Raw genomic sequence first — 19445 nt, 5'->3', positions numbered from 1 at the left:
GCGCAAAGCAGCCCCAAAGACACCTGCTTCTGTAAACACAGACACACACATTGTTAGTGAACCGGCTTCTTCTGTTCTATGTCTGCAATTAGTGTCCTAATAGAATAATCTCGTCCAGTTTGAAGGGTTTCAGGACATTGCTATTAATGCATAATAATCTAGTCCAGGTTTGAAACGTTTGAGTGTTCTAGTTTCAAAATTACAGTAGAGGAAATAAACCCAGGAATATTTTGAATTGCCCTTTTTCTGACTCGGAAGCTAGAAATGGAAATGCGATGGTTGAGGATATATATAGTTTCGTCAGTGTGTTTTGTGTGACAATGTTCACAAGATCTTGTGCTGAAAACAATGTGAGAGAAAAGACAAACAACTAAAAAATGATAGTTTAGTTGTAACTAGTTAACGTTTTAACAAAAAAATAAATAAAAACAGCGAGACACTGCGGTTGACACCGGAAATAGCGCCCCCTGCAGTTCTGAAAAGATTTTCCATATATGGTATGGTTTTCCCGCCCTCGGTCCTCAGTGCTTTCAGCCTCAGCCAGGACCTTCTCGCACATAGAAATGATAACGTAGACGCCCCATCATGCACTGGAGAACATAACAGCGTCGCCGCCATATTGGATGCTTTTCTCACTCCAAACCCAACTGGAGTCAATGCAGAGTGAGCAGCTATGCCTTTTGTTTGTGCAACAACTGGCACACTATTGAGCACAGATCACATAAGAATTTTCTGTCCCTTCATAGCCTACCAGTACCAGATTCTTAATTTTGTTTTAATTAATTAAATTTAAATAAAGTTATATTTGAATTATCATGCCATACTATGTGTCTGATTTTGTGAAAAAGTGTAAGAAAATGTGTTTTTTGGGTAAACGCCTTCCTGCGTAGAAATAAATGCACCGGGGTGATTGGAGACCCATCCAAGATGGCAGCCAGCCAATTTATGTATATGATGTCGGTGTTTTCGTAGGTTTTAGACACTTACTTCCTGATATTTGTACATCTCTCCTCTGATTGGATAACAGCAATGACTCTGTTTTCTTTTTAATGTTGATGTTTTCTTTCCACAAATAACACAAACCTGGAGGAGTTTTGCCATGATGTGGAGTGTGCTAATTCTAATGGTTAGCTTCTACTAGTTGAGACACTTTCTGCTGTTTCCTGGACGCTAAACCAACAACAGCCTCCCCCATCGTGAGCCAAGATGGGTGAGTCCATGAATGTTAAGTGACAGTGTGACGTAGATCTGAGTGGCATCTATTTTCTATTGGCAGCTGATGCAGGAAATAGTGTTAGAAGATCATTTTCACATTCAGCCTGCATGTTAAACTCAGAGTCACTGTTTACATATAAATTAACAATAAAACAAATACGTTTTTTGTGAACTTGGTCTTTAACGCCATCCTTTGCCTGTGGTCTTCCAGAGCATCTGACAAAAATATTACATATTAGACACCCAGAAAGCAACAATGAAGACAACTTCAACAATCTGATGGTAAAACTCGATGTTAATTCAAGTAAAACTAAATAAAAATCATCTGTTTGATTATTTTATTAACATTGGCATCATTACAGCCATTCTTCACATCCTTTACCATATTCAGCTGGTGACAAAGAACCAGTAGCAGCGTAGGCACCCCTCTACTCACCTGATGCCACAATAAGAGGATTTTTGTCGAGCTAAGCAGTAAAATTAGAGAACATGCTGCCTTTCTGTAGATCAAACTAGAAGTGGAGTTAAACCAGGGAACTGAGGGTGTCATTTTCAGGATTTTCGAGTTTTCAGGATAGTGTCTGGTAATTATTGGGATCAATAAGGCCTCGGCAACATCATTCATGCTCGGGTGCAGCAGGGCTAGTCGCACAAAACCCTCCGAAAAGCTTTAAAACCTAAGAAAAGTTTTCTCTTATTCTCCTGCTATAATTCCTTGAAAGTTAGACACAATTGTATAAGTAATTCTGCATACTTATGAAGCAGCAAATGTTCCTATAGGTATTAAAGTGGGGTTATGTCTGTTTATCCTGCTGACCTCTCAGCAGGCTGCAGGTCTAAGCACGTGGTTAAGTAATCTCTAGGAGGTCCAAATCACTGAGGGGACTGCAAAAGAAGCCCCAAACAAACATATTCTGTCCAAAACTACACAAAGTCAGTCATCCGTACAAGTTCTGAGGTACTTGGTAGATTATTGGCTAAATGACTTGATACATTTTAAAGTTGACATCCATTGAGCACAAAACTGGGTTCAAATAATTCACCCAAAAGTTTGTTTTTGATTTGTTTAAGATATATCTGTAATAGAGAGAGATACATGTGTAAGTTAAATAAACATTTAAACAGCATCATCATGACTCCTCCTGCTCTGGACCTGGAGAGGTAAAGTGCATCAAGTGTTCAAATCTCTTTTTTACATCAGTGATTGTTGCTCCGGTTGTGATGCACCTGATGGCTGGTGGGTTCAAAGTCATTCATTTTGTTTTATTCTGCCACATGATTGGCTGCCACCAGAAGACACATCGTCAGCCGCCTTCTGAGCTTCTGTGGGACTCGTGGGTGAATCTGTGTCAACGATGTCCTCCATAGAGCCGGGCTGGGACTCCACCGAGGTCTTAGTGAACTGATGCAGGAGAGTCCCATCGTCGTTTTCATTTTCAGTGGCCTTTTCCTCTATGATATCTTCCTTAACCTCGTTCTCTTCTTTGTCCTCCTCATTTCCGGAAGCTCCAACCTCCTCATGTCCAGATTCTTCATCTTTACTGTTGTCTGAGTCTTCAGCATCAGCTGCTTCTCCCTCAGATAGGCAGACAACAGGAACCACACTTAGACCCTGAAGGTTGAATGAGATGAGAGTTACTTCTGAGCATCATAACAGGCTCAAAATGAAGGTAGCAAAATATCAGATGTATGGGGCACATATGTGTGTTAATTCAATTCAATTCTATTAATCCCAGAGGGAAATTAGAGTTTCAGTACACACAATTCAGAGATCAGACATACATGGGCAAGACACATGACAAGAATTGGTGACTGTGGTCATTCGCAACCCTGAGTCGCGCTACCTTAATAGAGATAAGAGGGTTACATGAGGATTGGTTCAGGTGGAGGGAAAAAAAAGCAATTCAGAGTTACCCTCCACTGGGAGGGCAGCTTTGCTCTGCAAAAAAACACCTCAGACAGATATGCAACAGACTTCAGAACACACAACATAAGTGTCCACTAGGTGGGGTGGTGGGTTGGGACTATCCCCACTTCAGTTCCTGCAGCCACTACAAGCAGCGCATGTCACCTCAGTGTGGATAGGGGGAGGAGCATTGAGGGTTGGAGGGTTGCAGTGACCCTGGAACGTTTCGGCGGCCTTCCCGCAGTCCCACCCAGGCTGGGATAGGAGACAGAGTTGAGTTGCCATAGCGACGGCACATTCCACATATCTTCTGAGGGGGGAGTTTTCGTTGGAGCCTTGCAGGCTCAAGGGCGCCAGATTCCGATTAGAAATTGTTTTGGGGCCAGACAGAGATAATTTCCTCTCTGTCTTACAGTTTGTTGGTCCTCAACCTCTCAAAATCCCAATAATGGACAAATTGTACAGTTTTATACTTCAGTGTAAATAAATACTTCTATTTATAAACAAATGTAATAATAAAGTTAAATCTAAATATTTGAAATCAAGTCCAAATACAAACATTTGCATTGAATTATTTAGATTAAAGTTGAAATATTTAAAAGTACATCTACACATTTTAAATGAAACCTAAATATATTAAGTTGAATCAAAACATTTAGAATGATTTAATAAAGTATATAATATATCTAAATTTTAAAAATGAAGTCTCAGTATTCAAAATTACTCCAAACCTAAATATTCAAAATCAAGTTGAAATGTATCTCTTTCATCTAAATATCAAAAATCAAATCTACATTTTTGGTACAGCTAAATATTTAGAATAAAACAAACTAAAATTGATCTTTTTCACATAAATATCAAAAAGTCAAGTGTACATTTTTGGTATCACTAAATATTTAGAATCACATCTAAACAGGTACTTTAAAATTCAGATAGGTATATCAAATCTAAATATTTAAACTAATTTAAAGTTTTTAGAATAAAGTAAAACGTAGGCGGTTCAATCTAAATTTTAAAACCATAAATATTTAGTACCAAACATAAATGTTTAAAATCGAAATATCATAAGCATTTACAATCCAGACAAACTTTCTTTTTTTATCTCAATATTTAAAATGAAACCTTAAAAATTGCTATCAATTTGACCTATTTGGAATCAACGCAACATGTTTAGTTTTAGCGTTTCTTATTAAATGTGATGTGACATAACATAATGTAGTGTTTGCACTCTACTTTACAATCCACCCCCCCATGCATAATAAGATCACATCTGCAGTAACGCGTTGATCTAAAGGGTGAGAACCTGTTAGTATAGCTGTTGGTGATGGGCAGACATTCAACAGGCGAAGCTTCGTGCTGCTGAACAGAACAGATCTATTCAGGCTGTCTAATTGGATGGTGGGATTATGTTTTTCCCACAGGCTTAGAATTAGCCACAAGGCTGCAGTGGGTCAGACTTTAACCCCCTGGGTCGTTTTCAGAGACTTAATGCAGTTTTAAATAGAGTCCAAGGAGATCTTGCATCAGAAGCTGTTTCTAGATTATTCCATTTAAAACCAGAGCACTGTAGCCAAACAGGGACGGATGGTGTCTAGCTAGTTTTAAAATATCTTTACTTTTGCTCCTCTGCTGCCAGATATTTTGAAATAAATTACTGTTTTAATGAAGAAATGTAACTTTAAAAAAATTAAATCATGCTCTATCTTTACCTGTGGGGAGGTTCCCTCCTCCTCTGATCCTTCTCCATCTTCCTCTTGACTCCCCGCCTTCTCCTCATCATCCCCATCATCTCCCTCCACCAGTGTAGGTTCGTTCACCACATCTTCTGAAGAGTCTTTCCCAGATTCTTTCTCTTCACCTTTTGCTGCCTCCTTCACTGTCTGCGTATCACCTTCCTCTTCATCACCCTCTTCTTTTTTGTTGGACTCCTCTCCATCTTCAGCAGACTGACAAGTGCATTCTTTTTCATGCTCTTCTTTCAGTTCCTCCAGCTCTTCATTCTCCCCACTAGTTTCTTGGTTAACACCAGCTTTAATGTCCTGTTTGGTTTCTTCCTCCTCTTCTTCCTCCTCCACCACTTCTAAGTTCCTGCCTTCTTCATCTGCTGCCGTCCGTTCATCTTCGACCTCTGTAGGTTGGGATGCTGTCACCGTTGTGGGAGATGGGTTCTTCTTGAGCTGCAGAATCTTACGAAGGTCAAATTCCATCATCACGGGAGCTTCGGCTGCCAACGGATTCTTCTTAAAAGGCCGAGCGGCTATTTTCTTACGAACGCAAGCCTCACAGGGGCAGTACTCATCATCGCTTCGCTGATCACTTCCTGTCAACTCTTCATCGCTGACAGAGTCGGCGGTTTTTACTGACTGGTTCTTCATCACCTGGAACAAAAATCTGAGTGAGCGTCATGGGTATCAAGCAGCATTTAACTGTGACGAGGTCTTTACCTTCAACATCCGTCTCCTCCTCTCCGTCATGGTGGAGTCCCTAGAGATGTTTGCCAGCCCCGGCGGTCGAGGCGACCTGCCCCCCTTGCCAGCTCGACTTTGAATCTTCCTAATCTCTCGTTGGATGCTGTTCTGAATGCGCTGACTCACCTCGTCCTTCAGCTCAGAGATCATGGTGTCCAGGATGAGGCTGTCGTCCAGATCCCAGCGAACTTTGAACTCAGTCATAGCTTCGATGTAGTGGCTCATGAACTGTTTCTCTAGTTTCTTCAGCAGGTTGAGTACCCACACTGGATCTGGGTCTTGGGATGGTCTTTTCGACAAGGGTGCACGCAGGACAGTTGGGGGGGTGGCTGAGTGGGAGTCTTCCAGCGTCTCTCGTTCATTGTCTGTGAGGGACTTGGAGCTGTCGTTGGCAGAGCTCTTGTCTAACGTGGAAGGGTTCTCTGTGGCTTTTAGGCTCTCTAGACTTTGAGGAACGGTGCGTTGCTCCTCACTCTTCATGAGTTCCTCAGCTGTGTCTGCTTCACTTGTCTTCTCTGGTTCCATCTCAATGTCTCCATTACTCCCATTGCCATCCTCCTCTTCTACCACCTTCTCCGTGGGCTCCTCCTCATGCACTGATTCAGTTTCTTTTGCAGGGCTTTCATCTTCTCCTTGATTTCCATTGCCTTTCCCTGATCCATCTGAGCCACTGCTCATACCCACCCCAGAAGAGGACGTCGGTGGCGTGACCTGTGCCACACCTTTTTTCTTCTTGGTGTCCACGTCGTCAATGTCACTTGGTTCAGTGAGCCAGAGTGACTGAAGGACGGCCATAATCTCATCATAATGCGGCCTCTGGTCCTTCTGTTGGTGACTGACGAAGCCCATTGCAGGCTCAATGACCTGGAGCTGGGCCAGACAGTCCAAAAGCCCCCTGGCTGATGTGCTCAGTCGACGACCATAAACTGGAGACACCTAGACAGGACAACGAGTGTGCAGATTATGTTATAACCTAAGAATGTCACGATACAACTTTTTCACTTCCGATACGATATCAATATTGTAGCCTTCATTATTGACCGATACCGATATCAATCCGATATGATATCAGCACAAATCATACATACTTTTACCTATTTTGTAGTGTGGAACGTATGAAAGGCTTGATCAAAGTGATATTACTCAATCGGTTAACAAGAGCCAATAACACTAAGTATGAAAAAAGACTTATTTTTAACCAATGTTTGCAAAAATGTGAACTTTAACAGACTGCTTATATCAATATTCAAAATTCTATTCAATTCAAAACTACTTTATGAATCCCGGAGGGAAACTGATATAATGTTTTTGTATAATGAGTTTGTCCCATGTGAGGAATCGGAGGGAGGGGTAGAGCATCTGTCTACATAAACATCCAGGAGGTTTCGGATGAACGACTTTCCAAGGCCGACTTGTGGGTGCCGAATTCAGATAACGATTGTTGTGGTTCAGGTAGAGCGAGTTAGGTCTGCCTCAATCTCTCAGTGATCACTGAATATATGGCTAGTTTCCACCAAGCTGAGCTGTGAGCTTCTCCATGTTCTGATCCAATTCGTAGACGAGTTCTGTGCTCATTCAACACGAGTCAGAGTGCTTACAACCCAACACATCCTTCCTAGAAGACTGTCGGCTTGCCAGTTGCTCCAGAATGCTTTTGAGTTTTGCGATATACCAGGAAACTGCCTGCTCCAAACAGCAGAATCCCAGTTATAGTGAATCAAATTTTATCTTCTACATCCTCAAATGGACAACGGCGACAGACATAAACTGATATACGGACATTAATGTTTCTAAAATCAGCAGTTTAATATAAAATGAAAATTATTAAAGCTGAATTTATATTATGTACACAACACACACATTTACGCTTCTGAGATGATTACAATCACTGTCACATGACTAAACAGTCACACATCACTCCCCTCACCCTCTGAAACATGCAAACAAATGGAGACAAGATGGAAAAAATATTGGTTGGTAATATTGGCCTGGTTGTATTTATCGGACTGATACCGATATGTTAAAAATGACTAACATCGGCCGATACCAATATTGATGCCGATATTGTTGCAAGTTCCCACATGCCAAAGACAGTGGCAAGAAACGGAGTCAACAGGTGGGCCACAGAGATAAGATTGGACCCACACTGAAACACACTGAACTTGCTTATGCGAGTAAAATCAGCCAGAAGACAGGGGCCCAACTGCACAACAAGCATCCAAGCTGGGACAAAAGAAGATCAACTGAAGATAAAGCATCTCACAAGTGGACAAACCCTTCGTGAAGAATCCAAGGGATCAGAACTTGCTTCTGGGAGTAAAATTGGGCAAAAGGTCAAGAAGTTTCTGACTCAACTGTCAGCAGGAGAGATGGGACTGAAGGAGACAGAGTGAAAAGAGCCCATCAGGAAACGGAAAGCCTTCATGAAGAATGCTGGACTTCGGAAGAAACTGAAGATCTGCTGCAAAGATGACACCAAATGGCCTGTGTTAAGCTGAAGAATCGTCATGAAGGATCCTGCATGTAGCATAAATGACACCAAATGTCTTGTGTTAAGCTAAAAAGTGTGTATCTGGTAAATGACCCCATGACCTTACTGTCATGAGGTAATGATATATGTGTAACTAGAAAATATTTACCTTGTCTAAGCTGACCCAAGAAGAGTATAAAAAGAGCAGCTAGAAGCAGAGCTGACAATAGTTGGGGCAGACGACAGTGAGAGACAGAGCAGATTTGGGATAGAGGAGGTCAGTTTTTGGGGAGAAGCAGCAGGAGCAGTCAGTGAGCGTGTGTTAGAGGGTATTAGCCTGAAGAGAAGAAGATTTAGGGTTGGTGTAAGCCAACTCATTATTCTTAGTTAATTATTAGGATTAATTACTCCTTGGGGGTAGGATCAGTCTTATATCTACCCATTTTTTGTATTTTTTAATCTTGTAATAAAAGTTTTGAGAAAGAATCCACATCCCTGATTCTTCCAGGTCCTTTTTAAAGGTTAAAGTGGGAGCCTCGACCTATCATAAGGAGAGGTAAGCACATTAATTACAGGTTCCTGAATTGTCAGGATTTGCTTTATGGTTTGTGACAGATCAAGAAAAAGAAACCTGAAGTAAAGAAGCTAGTCTTCTCCTCTCCCGTGAGTAACGAGATGTCTTAAGGATGATAAGCCAAAACATTAGTAGGTTAATTTAGGCTCTGTTTGCAAGTGTGAAAACGTCTCCGCCAGCGTGGGAAGGTTGGATTAATTAGATAAATTGATAAATCTATGTTAGCCTGATCAACTAACAGGAATCATTTTCTAGTTACCACCGCCTACTAAAGCTGACAGGGGTGCAAATTAATCCTAATAACCCAAAGAATTGTCAGCGACGGATGGCCACCCGTTGAACTTTGCCCTAGTATCTAAAATCACTAGATAATGGGAGATATTAAAAGGAAGTGTGCTCTCACAAAGAAACAAGTACGGCATATCATCTTACCTTAAAATAGGAAACTGATTCTAATGTAGGCAGTCCAAACCAGGGTCTAGTACAATAAAACTCACCGACGCCCCACGAACCCTGAGAAAGCAGCGCAGTCTTATAAGTTCTAACGGAACCAGGTTTTAAAGGAACCAACAAATAGGATGTGCTCGCGACAATATATTGTCCATCCCTACTTTCGTTAGCCTCTTACTGTCAGCTTCAAACTTTTGATCATCTTACCTGATCCAGCAGGTGAAGAGTTACACCCCTCAGGCTAAATTATCAAAGCTATTGTCTGATAGGTCAGAAGAGCTGGCCCCTACTCTCACATGTGTAGCTTGAACCAATCATAGCACAGTATATCATTGATTGATGCATCAAATAGCCAATGAAATTTGGAAAACTAAGATCTCTTACATGAAGACCCATTGTGGACTGCTATTGCAAGATGGTTATGAACAGCTGGGATTGGCTGATTTATCTCTTAAATGTCACCTGATTGAATATGTTGTCTATCGTCATTTGTCAATTAGAAAATCAACATTGTTGCCTCCTAGTGATGCCTGATTGGCTAAAACCTATTGTTTTTAAGTGTGACTTTCTTACCTCAGGCATGCTGCGGCATCGACCAAAGGATGAGCCCAGGAGAACTTTCATGACTGCAGCAGAACCCTGCCAGTTCTTGGAGCTAGGAGAAGTCCCGACTGGATCACCTAACGTTTGACCCGCTGTGTCACATTCACCTTTGTCTTCCTTTTCCTCTTCTTGTGGCCCACTTTTCTCCTCAATGTCCACTTGCTCCTCCTCTGTGTTCAGCTCTTCTTTCTTTGCCTCCTCTTCAGGTTTCCAACTCGTCTCCTCTGCCATCTGATCGTCCTCATTCAACTCGTTGTCGAGTGCAAGCATGCTGCTGTTGGCTGGGATGCTCCTCAGCCAATCATTAACAACCTCATTTGGAGAAGCGTTGGGCAGACATTCAGGAGTCAGTTCCACAAAATTCTCCTGATCCCTCTGATTCCTGCTTCTTTGAGATAGCTCACTTCTCTCAGTCTGGGGGTTGTCACTGGTTTTGCTAGTTTTTGACTGTTGGCTGCGTGGGCGTACAGCTGCCATGGTTTCCTTCAGTAGATCAGCAGCAGATAGAGAGTGGGACAGAGTGCTCTCACTACTCGCCTCAGTTTTACTGCCTGATTTGGGGTTGTGTAACAGGCAAGCCTCACTTCCTGTTGGGGACTTGGTCTTGTGATCTTTGACTGGGTTGTGATTTACTTTGCTCGGCTTTAAACTTGTTTTTGACTCTGACTGAGTTGAAGTTACTGACTCAGGCCTACGGGAACAGGGATTTTGGGATTTTGGAGTCTTATTTTGTGGTATGTCTTCCATGTCTCTGGTCTCACTGCCTGCTCTACAGATAACCTGGTATTCACTGTTTGCCAAAACACCAGCGGTGTCTTTTGTAGGGTTTGTGCTGGCATTTGAAGGGGATTTTCTACCAACTCTTTCTGAGACGGCAGAGGAGGTCTCATTGCTCAAGGTGTACATTTTTTGAGTTGCTGATGCAGACTTTGTGCTTTCCGTATCGTCTGCATTGGTAACTCTATTGGGACTAGAACTGGCACCTCTCTTTGTAGACTTACTGTCAAGCAGCTGACTTGCTGCTGTGACACGACATCTACAGCAGGACTTATGTGATCTGCTGCTTTTGACTGTACTTGCACTTGCTGCTCTCTCTAAGTGTTGTCCTCCGTGCTCTTCACCTCCACCCTTGCCTCCTTCTGGTGTTTTGATTGTAGGTATATCAACTGCTGGAGGGGACTTGGTAGGCTCTATTTTCTCCATGTCTTCTTTTGCAGAGGAGTTTTCTGATCTTTGAGAGTTTTCCAGTTGTCCCTTTATTTTCCCATGAGAATTTTTACTAAAAGCACTAAACTCTGAACCAGCTGTTTCATGGTCCTCTGGCAGCTCAAGAGAGGTTGATCTCGATGAGATCCGACTCAGAGTTTGCTCTGTGACACCCGATCCTTTCCTTTGTCTTTTTGATGCCGATGACAGGATGCTGACTGCTTGTTCAAAAGCACCTTCACTATTAACATCTTCCTCATCCTCTCCTTCGTTTATATTATTTTCTTTTTCAAGGGCTGATGCAGCTTCACAGCAGCATCTGGATCTGCCGGTTTTTCTCAAGGTTGTGGAGTGAACTGACAAGGCACTGGACCCTCTTGTCTCTCCACATACTGGGTTAGGTGACAACTGTTTGGAGGTATGGATTCGAGGAGAAGGAGTTCTCTTTGGTGAGGATGTTATATCATGTGAGTCAGAAGATTTTGGAGCACTGTCATCTACAGGTTCACCTTCTTCAACTGTTTCTGTAGCAACAGTATCATTTAAATTTTCTGAGGTAACACACGGGTCTTCTTCTCCTTGTTGTGATATGATGGTAACATTTGGGCTGGAGGTATTTCTACTACAGTTTGATTTGTGAGAAGCAGAAGACTTCACAGACGATTTAGACTTTACAGACATGACATCAAGGTTGTCCCCACTGTCATTTGCTTTCTCATCTGTGTTTGTTTCTATCAAAGCTGAGTCAGGGTTCAGAGGGTTTGAAGGGCTTTTTGAGTGGTTTGAACTTTGGGACTTGGAGGACTTGGCTGAGGCATGTGATCTCCCTGATGTAGCACTGGGAGATCTGTCTGCCACACTGTCTATATCTGTATTTGTACAGTGAGACTTTGCATCTTCATCAGGCCTTGCACTGGTTTCCTTCTTAGACTTGGCTGACTTGACACTTTCTGGTCTCCGCTGTGTTTCAGCTTCTATCCTTCCACCAGTACTATCCTCCACCTTTAAGCTGGGAGAAGATGCCTTTCTGTAGTCTTTACAGTTGGAAGACTTTGTGGAAATAACGGACAACTTTCCGGACATTTGACTTGTTGTCCTCTCTTCTACATCTTCTCCAGATTTTGGGCGAGGAGACGGTGGTTGTTCTGAAGCTTTGGTTGAGTTGTGGGATTGATTGGTCTTGGCAGAGTGATGTGACTTTGCTGACACTACACTGGTTGACCTTTCCTCTGCCTCTGCTCCTTTCATGGGTTCATCAGATAGTGCTTTTGCACAGTGATTGCAAACAGACTTGTGAGATGTTCCAGACTTTGCTGAAACGTGTGATTTATCTGATAGGACACTTTCAGCCTTTCCAGTCTTTGAGGACTTGTGTGATTTAACAGAAAGGACACTGGGAGCTCGTTTGTCAGGGTCACCTTCTTCTGGAATCCCTTTAGTACCTGATAGACCATTCACCTGAGATTTGACCGAAGAGCCAGAATTGTTTGACAATGAGCTGGCTGCTTTTTCCGCAGTAGCATCTTCCTCCCGGTTTTCCCTTGAATTCCTAGCGGAGTCTTCATTTGTGCATTTGGACCTGCTGGACTTGACAGATTGGTTAGACTGCACCGACAACGCACTAGGACCCCCGACACCAGACATATCGTTACAGTTAGACTTGGCTGACATGTTTGATCTGTGGCTTGCAGCTGAAGCATTACTTGAACATCTTCCTTCACCTTTGTCTTTTGAGTCCGGATCGGACGTTGCAGACATGGCAATGGATGCTGTACCCTCCAGGGTGTTTGATACGACAGGTAGAGGCCCATCATTGATGAGGCTGATTGTTTTTGAATCTGCTGACAGAGAGGCTCGATTTGACTGATTTGTAGCACTGCTGTTAGAGTTGACTCCTTGTTTCCAACCCCCACAGTGTGAGCACACATTTGACGTCCATGATTTCTGAGAGCTTGCTGGACGTCGTGCAAGATGAGATAAGCCACTAACAGCCCTGTTTACCTCTTCTCCTGAAATCTCAGATTCAATTTCCTCTTCTGATTTATGTTTGCTTGCATTAGACCTGGAGGTAGGCGCTCGATCTGTCCCATCTGCTTCAATGACTGGGGTAGCTGCTCCACAGTGACAAGTGTGGCTTTTGACAGAATGGACTGAACTGGTGAACACAACGCTGGCTGGCTCTTCATCGGGTTCAGCCACTGGGGTTGGTGAAGGGGATGGTTCATTTCTGTGGGAGCACTGTGAAGCACTGGGAGGCAGATCATACTCCTCATCATCCTGGTCTTCTTTCAGTGACTGGAGAATACGTGAGGAGCTGCTGACTGTAGACAGTGGGCGGCCTTCATCTTCTCCTATCATCAACTCACCCTCAACTGACTGTCTGCTAGGTGGTTGAAGGTTGGCATCCATGGCGACAACTTCAGTCTGACTGCAGCATTGACTGACCTTGCAGACCTCTACCTGAGTGTCCCCTTCTTGACTCACCTCTACCCTGCGTTCCACCTGCTCTGTCATGCACATCTCCTTCTGGAACACTTGGCTTTGCTCTGATTCCAAGCCACCTGGAGACCTGGACAGACGTGCCCGGCACCGAACCACTCTTCTGGTATTGCATGATGAGGACGAGCTTGAGGAGTGTGTGTGTCTCATAGTGTGGCTGGATGTCTGTGTGGGTGGGACAGGACAGTGTTGGATGGCAGGGTTTTCCCACAAGTCAAACTGATTATCTTGTTTCTGGTAGCAACAAGGGTAATGGTTCTCCTCCAACGCACACTGCGGCAGTTGGCTTGAATAGTCCACCCCTTCGTATGATGTAGAATCTGGGTCTGAACATGTTTCTGACCGGCCCTTCTGCAGGTAATGTGTCTGGGCTTGGCTTGGGGGGCAGCAGTCATTGGTCAAGGAGGGAGATTTTTTTATTTGTGTGGACCAGTGAATGGTTTCATTGTTTTGCAGGTGAAAGCGCACCCTCATCTCCACTGAGAGGCTGCCATCTTTATTAACAAGGACACGCTTTTCAATGTCGTCATTCATAATAGCTGGTCTTGCCTGGGAGCAGGCGCCATAGGACTTTTCAGAAGACAAAGAGAAACGAGTGGAGCGAGTTGAGGAGTCGGAGCGAGGATGGATGACACTTTTCTTGGTCTCCAAACCAAAATTATCTGAAAAGACAAACAAAATAGCATGTTAGGTAACTTTGTGCACCATTTTCTACTCCCTTCACTTCCACTGGTGAACCTCTATAAGCAGAATCCATGTTTAAAGATATCCCTCACTCATTCTTTCGATAAATATGTTTGGTACCAGGTATGAATGAATGTCTTGTGACTAGGCTGTCACTAGGCTAGGCAATAGGAGTTGTTCATGTTCAGCATGCATGTGCAATTCAGAGTGACCAATCGTACTTTAGAATGTTATTTAAAAAAAAAATTTTTTTTGGACCAAAGAACTTACTTTTTTTCCTGCTGTCATGTTTTTCATCATACTCGCTGGCTCTGGACGGTGCTCCATGAGAAGACCTGACTCCATGGGTAGCAGATCGTGCTCCATTACCAGGAATCCTCGGACCGAGACCGGGGGACTTGCTACCCAGACCGGGTAATTTTTCCTCAGATGACTTCCTGATGAAGTTGACGAGCGTAGGACTGAAGGCTTCCCGGCCGACACACACCAACACACCAGGACATGTCATCAGGCTTTGTGCGCTATCGATCTGGAAGCAAATTGACACAGTGGAACAGATTTTACAAAACATAACGAAGTTAACTATACATTGAGGTGAAAAAACATTATACCCTGCGTCCTTCTGCCGTGTAGAGCTTGCGGACGTGAAACTGCATCACCTCAGACACCTCATCCAGAAAGGCTTTCAGACTTCTGGCTGACCGTCTACTCAGTACAACGCTCCTCCTCACACTAGGCTCGCTGTTCTTCACAAGCAGGATCCGTCGCTGCCTGTGGGGGAAGTGCAAAGGGCCTGGGGGTGTCGCAAAGGAAGTCTCAGGCCTCTGGGGCCTCCAGCTGTGATGGTAGGAGATGCCTTGACGTTTGCTGGCCAGATCCATATTGATTGGTTTAGCTTGACGCCGGTCAGAGCAGAGGTAGCAGCCACCATCTTGGAGCTGCTCTAGGTGTTTGATGGTGTGTGTACCACGGGGTGTGGTCACAGTTCTTACACCAAATGGCAAGGGTACCTGTACAGAGGCACATTTACAATGCTGTAAAAAAAAGCACAGGTTTACTCTGTTTTGCCTTTTTGTCACACATAAACCTGGGGTTTGTAGCTTCCCCTCCCGTTCTGGAAGTAGCAGAAATCCACGCCTCATATCGCGTAAGCAAATAACCGTGCAGTGCTAACGAACAAGTAGCTAATGTTTCCTACGTGTTCCTGCTCAGACACACCTGCCTCTAACTACTGAATTATTTCCTCGGCATCATCGGGTTCTGTACCAGCTGCTAAAAACTAAGGAAGTGCTAACAGGCAGGAAGCCGGCACTGGTAGCATACAATGGCTAACGCTACAACAGGCTAAATAACAGCACAATGTTACAAATTTTAGTACAAAGGTTGAATGCTATGCTAATCACTTAGCTCCAGTACACAGAAGATAAATCCCTTTTTGTTCCCCTCCCATCTCTTCCACAGTTAGCTTGAAGTTTACAAAATGCAGGTCAAGTTAGCATTAAAGCTAGGTTAGTGTGATAAGCTGACTGTGGCACCTGCGTTATCCTGCAGTGCACGATGGTTACTGGGCGCATTCTTGTTGATTGACAGCTCCCTCCTGCAACTCTACTGGTCAATCATCCAAGTATGTGTAAATCGGGGATGTCCAAACTTTTTAAGACGAGGGCCAAAATCATGAATTTAAAACTCCTCACGGGCCACAAATATATATAGTTTTTTTTTTAAGAAGGCAAACATTATTTTATATATTTAATTATTTCTTCTTAAAAATGCCTGAAAAAGATATGTTAGTACAAATTGGAACCTAAAATATTAAAATATATTAATTTATATCAACAGCATCCTGGAGAGACTTAATTCCACAATTCCAAAAACCATAGCGAGGGCCACGCAAAATCACTCCGAGGGCTGCAAAACGCCCCCCGGGCCGCACTTTGGACACACCCGGTGTAAATGATTCATTTTGCTGTAGAGGTCTGGGGAGGGACACCAGGGATATATAAATTGTGAAAGATCATCTACTATACATCACAGAACAGGGTCAGATAGTCAAATTTAAACATGTTATTATTTAAATTACGTACTTCAGCATTAAATGTTTGGGATCAGCAAAACAACAAATCCTCCTTCAGGGGTCTGCGACCTTTATAACCAAAAGAGTCATTTTCTCTTCAGTCCATCAGAATAAAACTTGTTAAGAGCTGCAGGACATTTTGAAAAATAAAATTAAAAAAAAAACATTTCAGAATTTTTCATTTTTGCTGAGATTTCTGCCAAAATAGTCAGAACACAGAGACTAAAGTCCATTATATGGGATTTGTTATTTTTATTGAATAAACACCATTTTGTTTGTATAGGCTTTAAAATGAAGAATATTTAAATGGTTTTCTACGGGATGTTGATTTTTGTAGAAAATTTTGTGAAGATCTAAAGGTATTCGTGAAATTTGTAGTGATCTGGAGCTCGTTTATAAAGCTTGCTTACACACAAAACAGGGTCGGAAAACTGCGTAAGCAACTGTCCACGCAAACTTTGGGATTTATGAAAGAAAACTTTGCGGAAAAATGTGCGCAACTTTAAGTTGACTAAAGACCTGGCTTACGCACATGTTGGACATGGAGAGCACCTGTAGTGCTGCTGCTGAGAAGGATACAATTATGAAATCCCGCAACATTATCACTTGTACAGCTTCGTTTTCACACAGAACAAGACCCCCCCCCACACACACACACATGCGCGCACTCACACACACACAGCCTGAAGGGCAGAATAGGGAATGTAGAATATCAGCAGGGGGACAGATTGAGACAGAATGTCATGCGTCTGTGACAGCGTGTGTGTCCTGTCATTGTGACCCGACTGATCATGCGCCCTGGCTACTTGTATAGGGGAGATCTCTGTTTGGCTGACTGGTTAGCGTGTGTGACTTTCACCCGGGAGTCTGGGGATTGCATCCCGATTGGACCATTTTTTTTAAATATCCGCCACAGATCTCTCTGATGAACTCACAACATTGACGGCTTCAGCAACGCTGTGCCACTCCATGGATTTTCTCTTATTTGTTTTGCAAAAGCACTTCCTTTCATTTCTCCACCTCACCCACAGGTACCTCAGTTTCTGCTTCTGTGAAATTGCGCGTCCTTGATCTGCCTTGATCTACGGTCGCCATCGTCATTGGTGGAGCGCTGCAACAGCCGGCTTATGTATATGCATGAGATCCACAAGGCACTTTGCTTTGACCATTTATGGCAGTAAGTGGGCGTGGTGAGGGCAGAATGTGACTAAAAAGCAGCTGAGAACCTTTCTAGATAGTTTCTGATTTATGAAGCGGAGATTACGTGCAGCTGTGCGTACTCCATGTTTGATAGATCACAAACCTGCTTGGCGTAAGTACATTTTTTTGCTGAGCTTAAGTACGGTTTTAGTAAGGATTCTACGCAATGTTTGATAAATGAGACCCCTGTTATTTGAATGCAATTATTCCCTGAAAAAACAGAAACCTGTGTTTTTATATCTAGAATTTAGTTTTTCTTTTCTTTCTTTTAATCATTTTTAGCCAAAGTTGTTAAGAGCCAGGTCGCAGACCCCTGACAAATATTGTATATGCTAATGAGTTTTCTACATCTTTTTACACAATTGTAGAAAACACACTTAATGATGCTATAAAAACAGAAATACAAAACATGCAGCACACATGGATTTAAAAAGTAGGCTTCAAAAGAGCTCTCTGCAAGCCCCTACCATCATCACACTAACCTTCTGAGAAAGGTCGTCCAGTAGGGCATCAAAGCATTTGAAGCTGCGCTTGTGGATCGCCATCCGGACGCCCCCAAACTGGCTGTCACCACTCTTATAAAACGTGATCCGCTTGGCTGGGGTGGTTGAACTCACATGAGGGTTGCGTAAACTAGAGTGGGGGGCACAGGAATAGGCGAGGCATGTTTAGATGGGGGCTGGGAGTCCCACAAACCAGTCTGGACCAAATGCATGCTCTGATCTCACACACACCTGAAGAGAAAAAGGCAAAAATTAAACTTGATTTTAAAATGTTTACATTTAAGAAATCACTAATGTCTGAATTTTCCCCTTTTAACAGTCGCAGTCGTCTTCTATGATGGGTTGACTTTAGTTTCCCTCTTAAATGTCATCATCACACTTTCTGAAACACGAGGTCTCCGTCATAGATATTTAGGATTAAATATTAATGTAATACAATTTAAACTGATATTAAATGTAATTTTTACTATTAATCTCTGGAAATATCCATTGGAATGTTGTAGTAAATGACTTAAAAAATCCCAGTTGTTGAAAAATATTGGCAGTTTCATAACAGACAACCATAATTATCTGTTCTAAAATACATGGAGAGGGTCTAAGTCGCTGGGTGACTCCATATTGGATGCCATGTTTCTTTCTACGGAAGTCTGTGAGGACAAAATACATTTACTGATTTGTAACAAATTGGTTACAAAACGTTCACAATTATTAAACATTTTTGCTTTACACATTTACCTCTTCACTTGGTGCTAGTGATGAAAGGGAATCTGATGTTCTTATTTTTGCTGTAGGTTGCACTCCCAGGGATTTTTGACCCTAATGGCTATCTGTTGGTAAGGTCTTATTTGAACACAAACATAATGTTTGCTAGCAGTGATTTAGGTATTTACTGCCCCCTATCGCCAAGTAAACTACACACTGTCACTTTAATGATATAGATGTTTAAGCTTCTTTTCACCTGTTATTTTTAGTAGAGTAGACAAACACATGTTTAGAAATCCTATTTGTACGAGACGCAAAAACTGTCTTTCCTTCTTCTGGACACCCAACATAGACCATTTGTGTAATGCACAGCGTGTACTCTAAACCAGTGGTTCCCAGTGTTGACCCAACGCTGGACTGAGTAACATCACAGTGGGCTCCAGATATGATCTTCAAAGTCCAACGTAATCTAAAAACCATTACTGACATATTTTTTACATTAAAGGTCAACTTTACATATATTTTAATACATTTGCAGTGGTTTCAAGTAGGACTGAAGGCCTTGGAAATCACCATCTGGGAAAAAAATGCTTTGATGATTGGACTCTTATTTCCTGATATTTGGATGTCTCGCCTTGGATTGGTTAACACCAACACGACTCTACCACTGCCTCGGTTTCCTTTGCAACGTTGATGTTTTTGCTGCACAAATAACACAATCCTGAAGGAGTTCTGGTTAGGGTTAGCTTCTAGTCGGGACAAAATCTGCTGTTTTCTGGACTCTGAGTTTTTCATGCAGGCTGAACATGAAAATAGTCTCCTACACCTATCTCCTGCATTGGCTTCTGATAACAAATAGATGGTGAAACTCTAGGAATTGAAAAGCTTGAC

The 19445-nt window shown here is 42.7% G+C and overlaps 1 protein-coding gene across 1 annotated transcript; it reads right to left on the bottom strand.

Moving 5' to 3' along the window:
* Positions 1 to 1853: 1853 nt before the first annotated feature.
* Positions 1854 to 18501, bottom strand: rp1l1a (rp1 like 1a). Its single transcript, XM_070543871.1, is given in 10 exon segments — positions 1854 to 2827; positions 4831 to 5499; positions 5566 to 6525; positions 9657 to 10912; positions 10988 to 12479; positions 12747 to 14053; positions 14346 to 14604; positions 14687 to 15085; positions 17832 to 17986; positions 17989 to 18501. Coding segments are annotated over 10 exon segments (6936 nt in total). The 5' UTR covers positions 18065 to 18501; the 3' UTR covers positions 1854 to 2464.
* Between the last annotated feature and the right edge of the window lie 944 nt (positions 18502 to 19445).

This window comes from Nothobranchius furzeri, chromosome 14, assembly GCF_043380555.1.
Source record: "Nothobranchius furzeri strain GRZ-AD chromosome 14, NfurGRZ-RIMD1, whole genome shotgun sequence".
Taxonomy (NCBI): Eukaryota; Metazoa; Chordata; class Actinopteri; order Cyprinodontiformes; family Nothobranchiidae; genus Nothobranchius; species Nothobranchius furzeri.
This window is presented reverse-complemented; position numbering and strand designations above follow the sequence as displayed.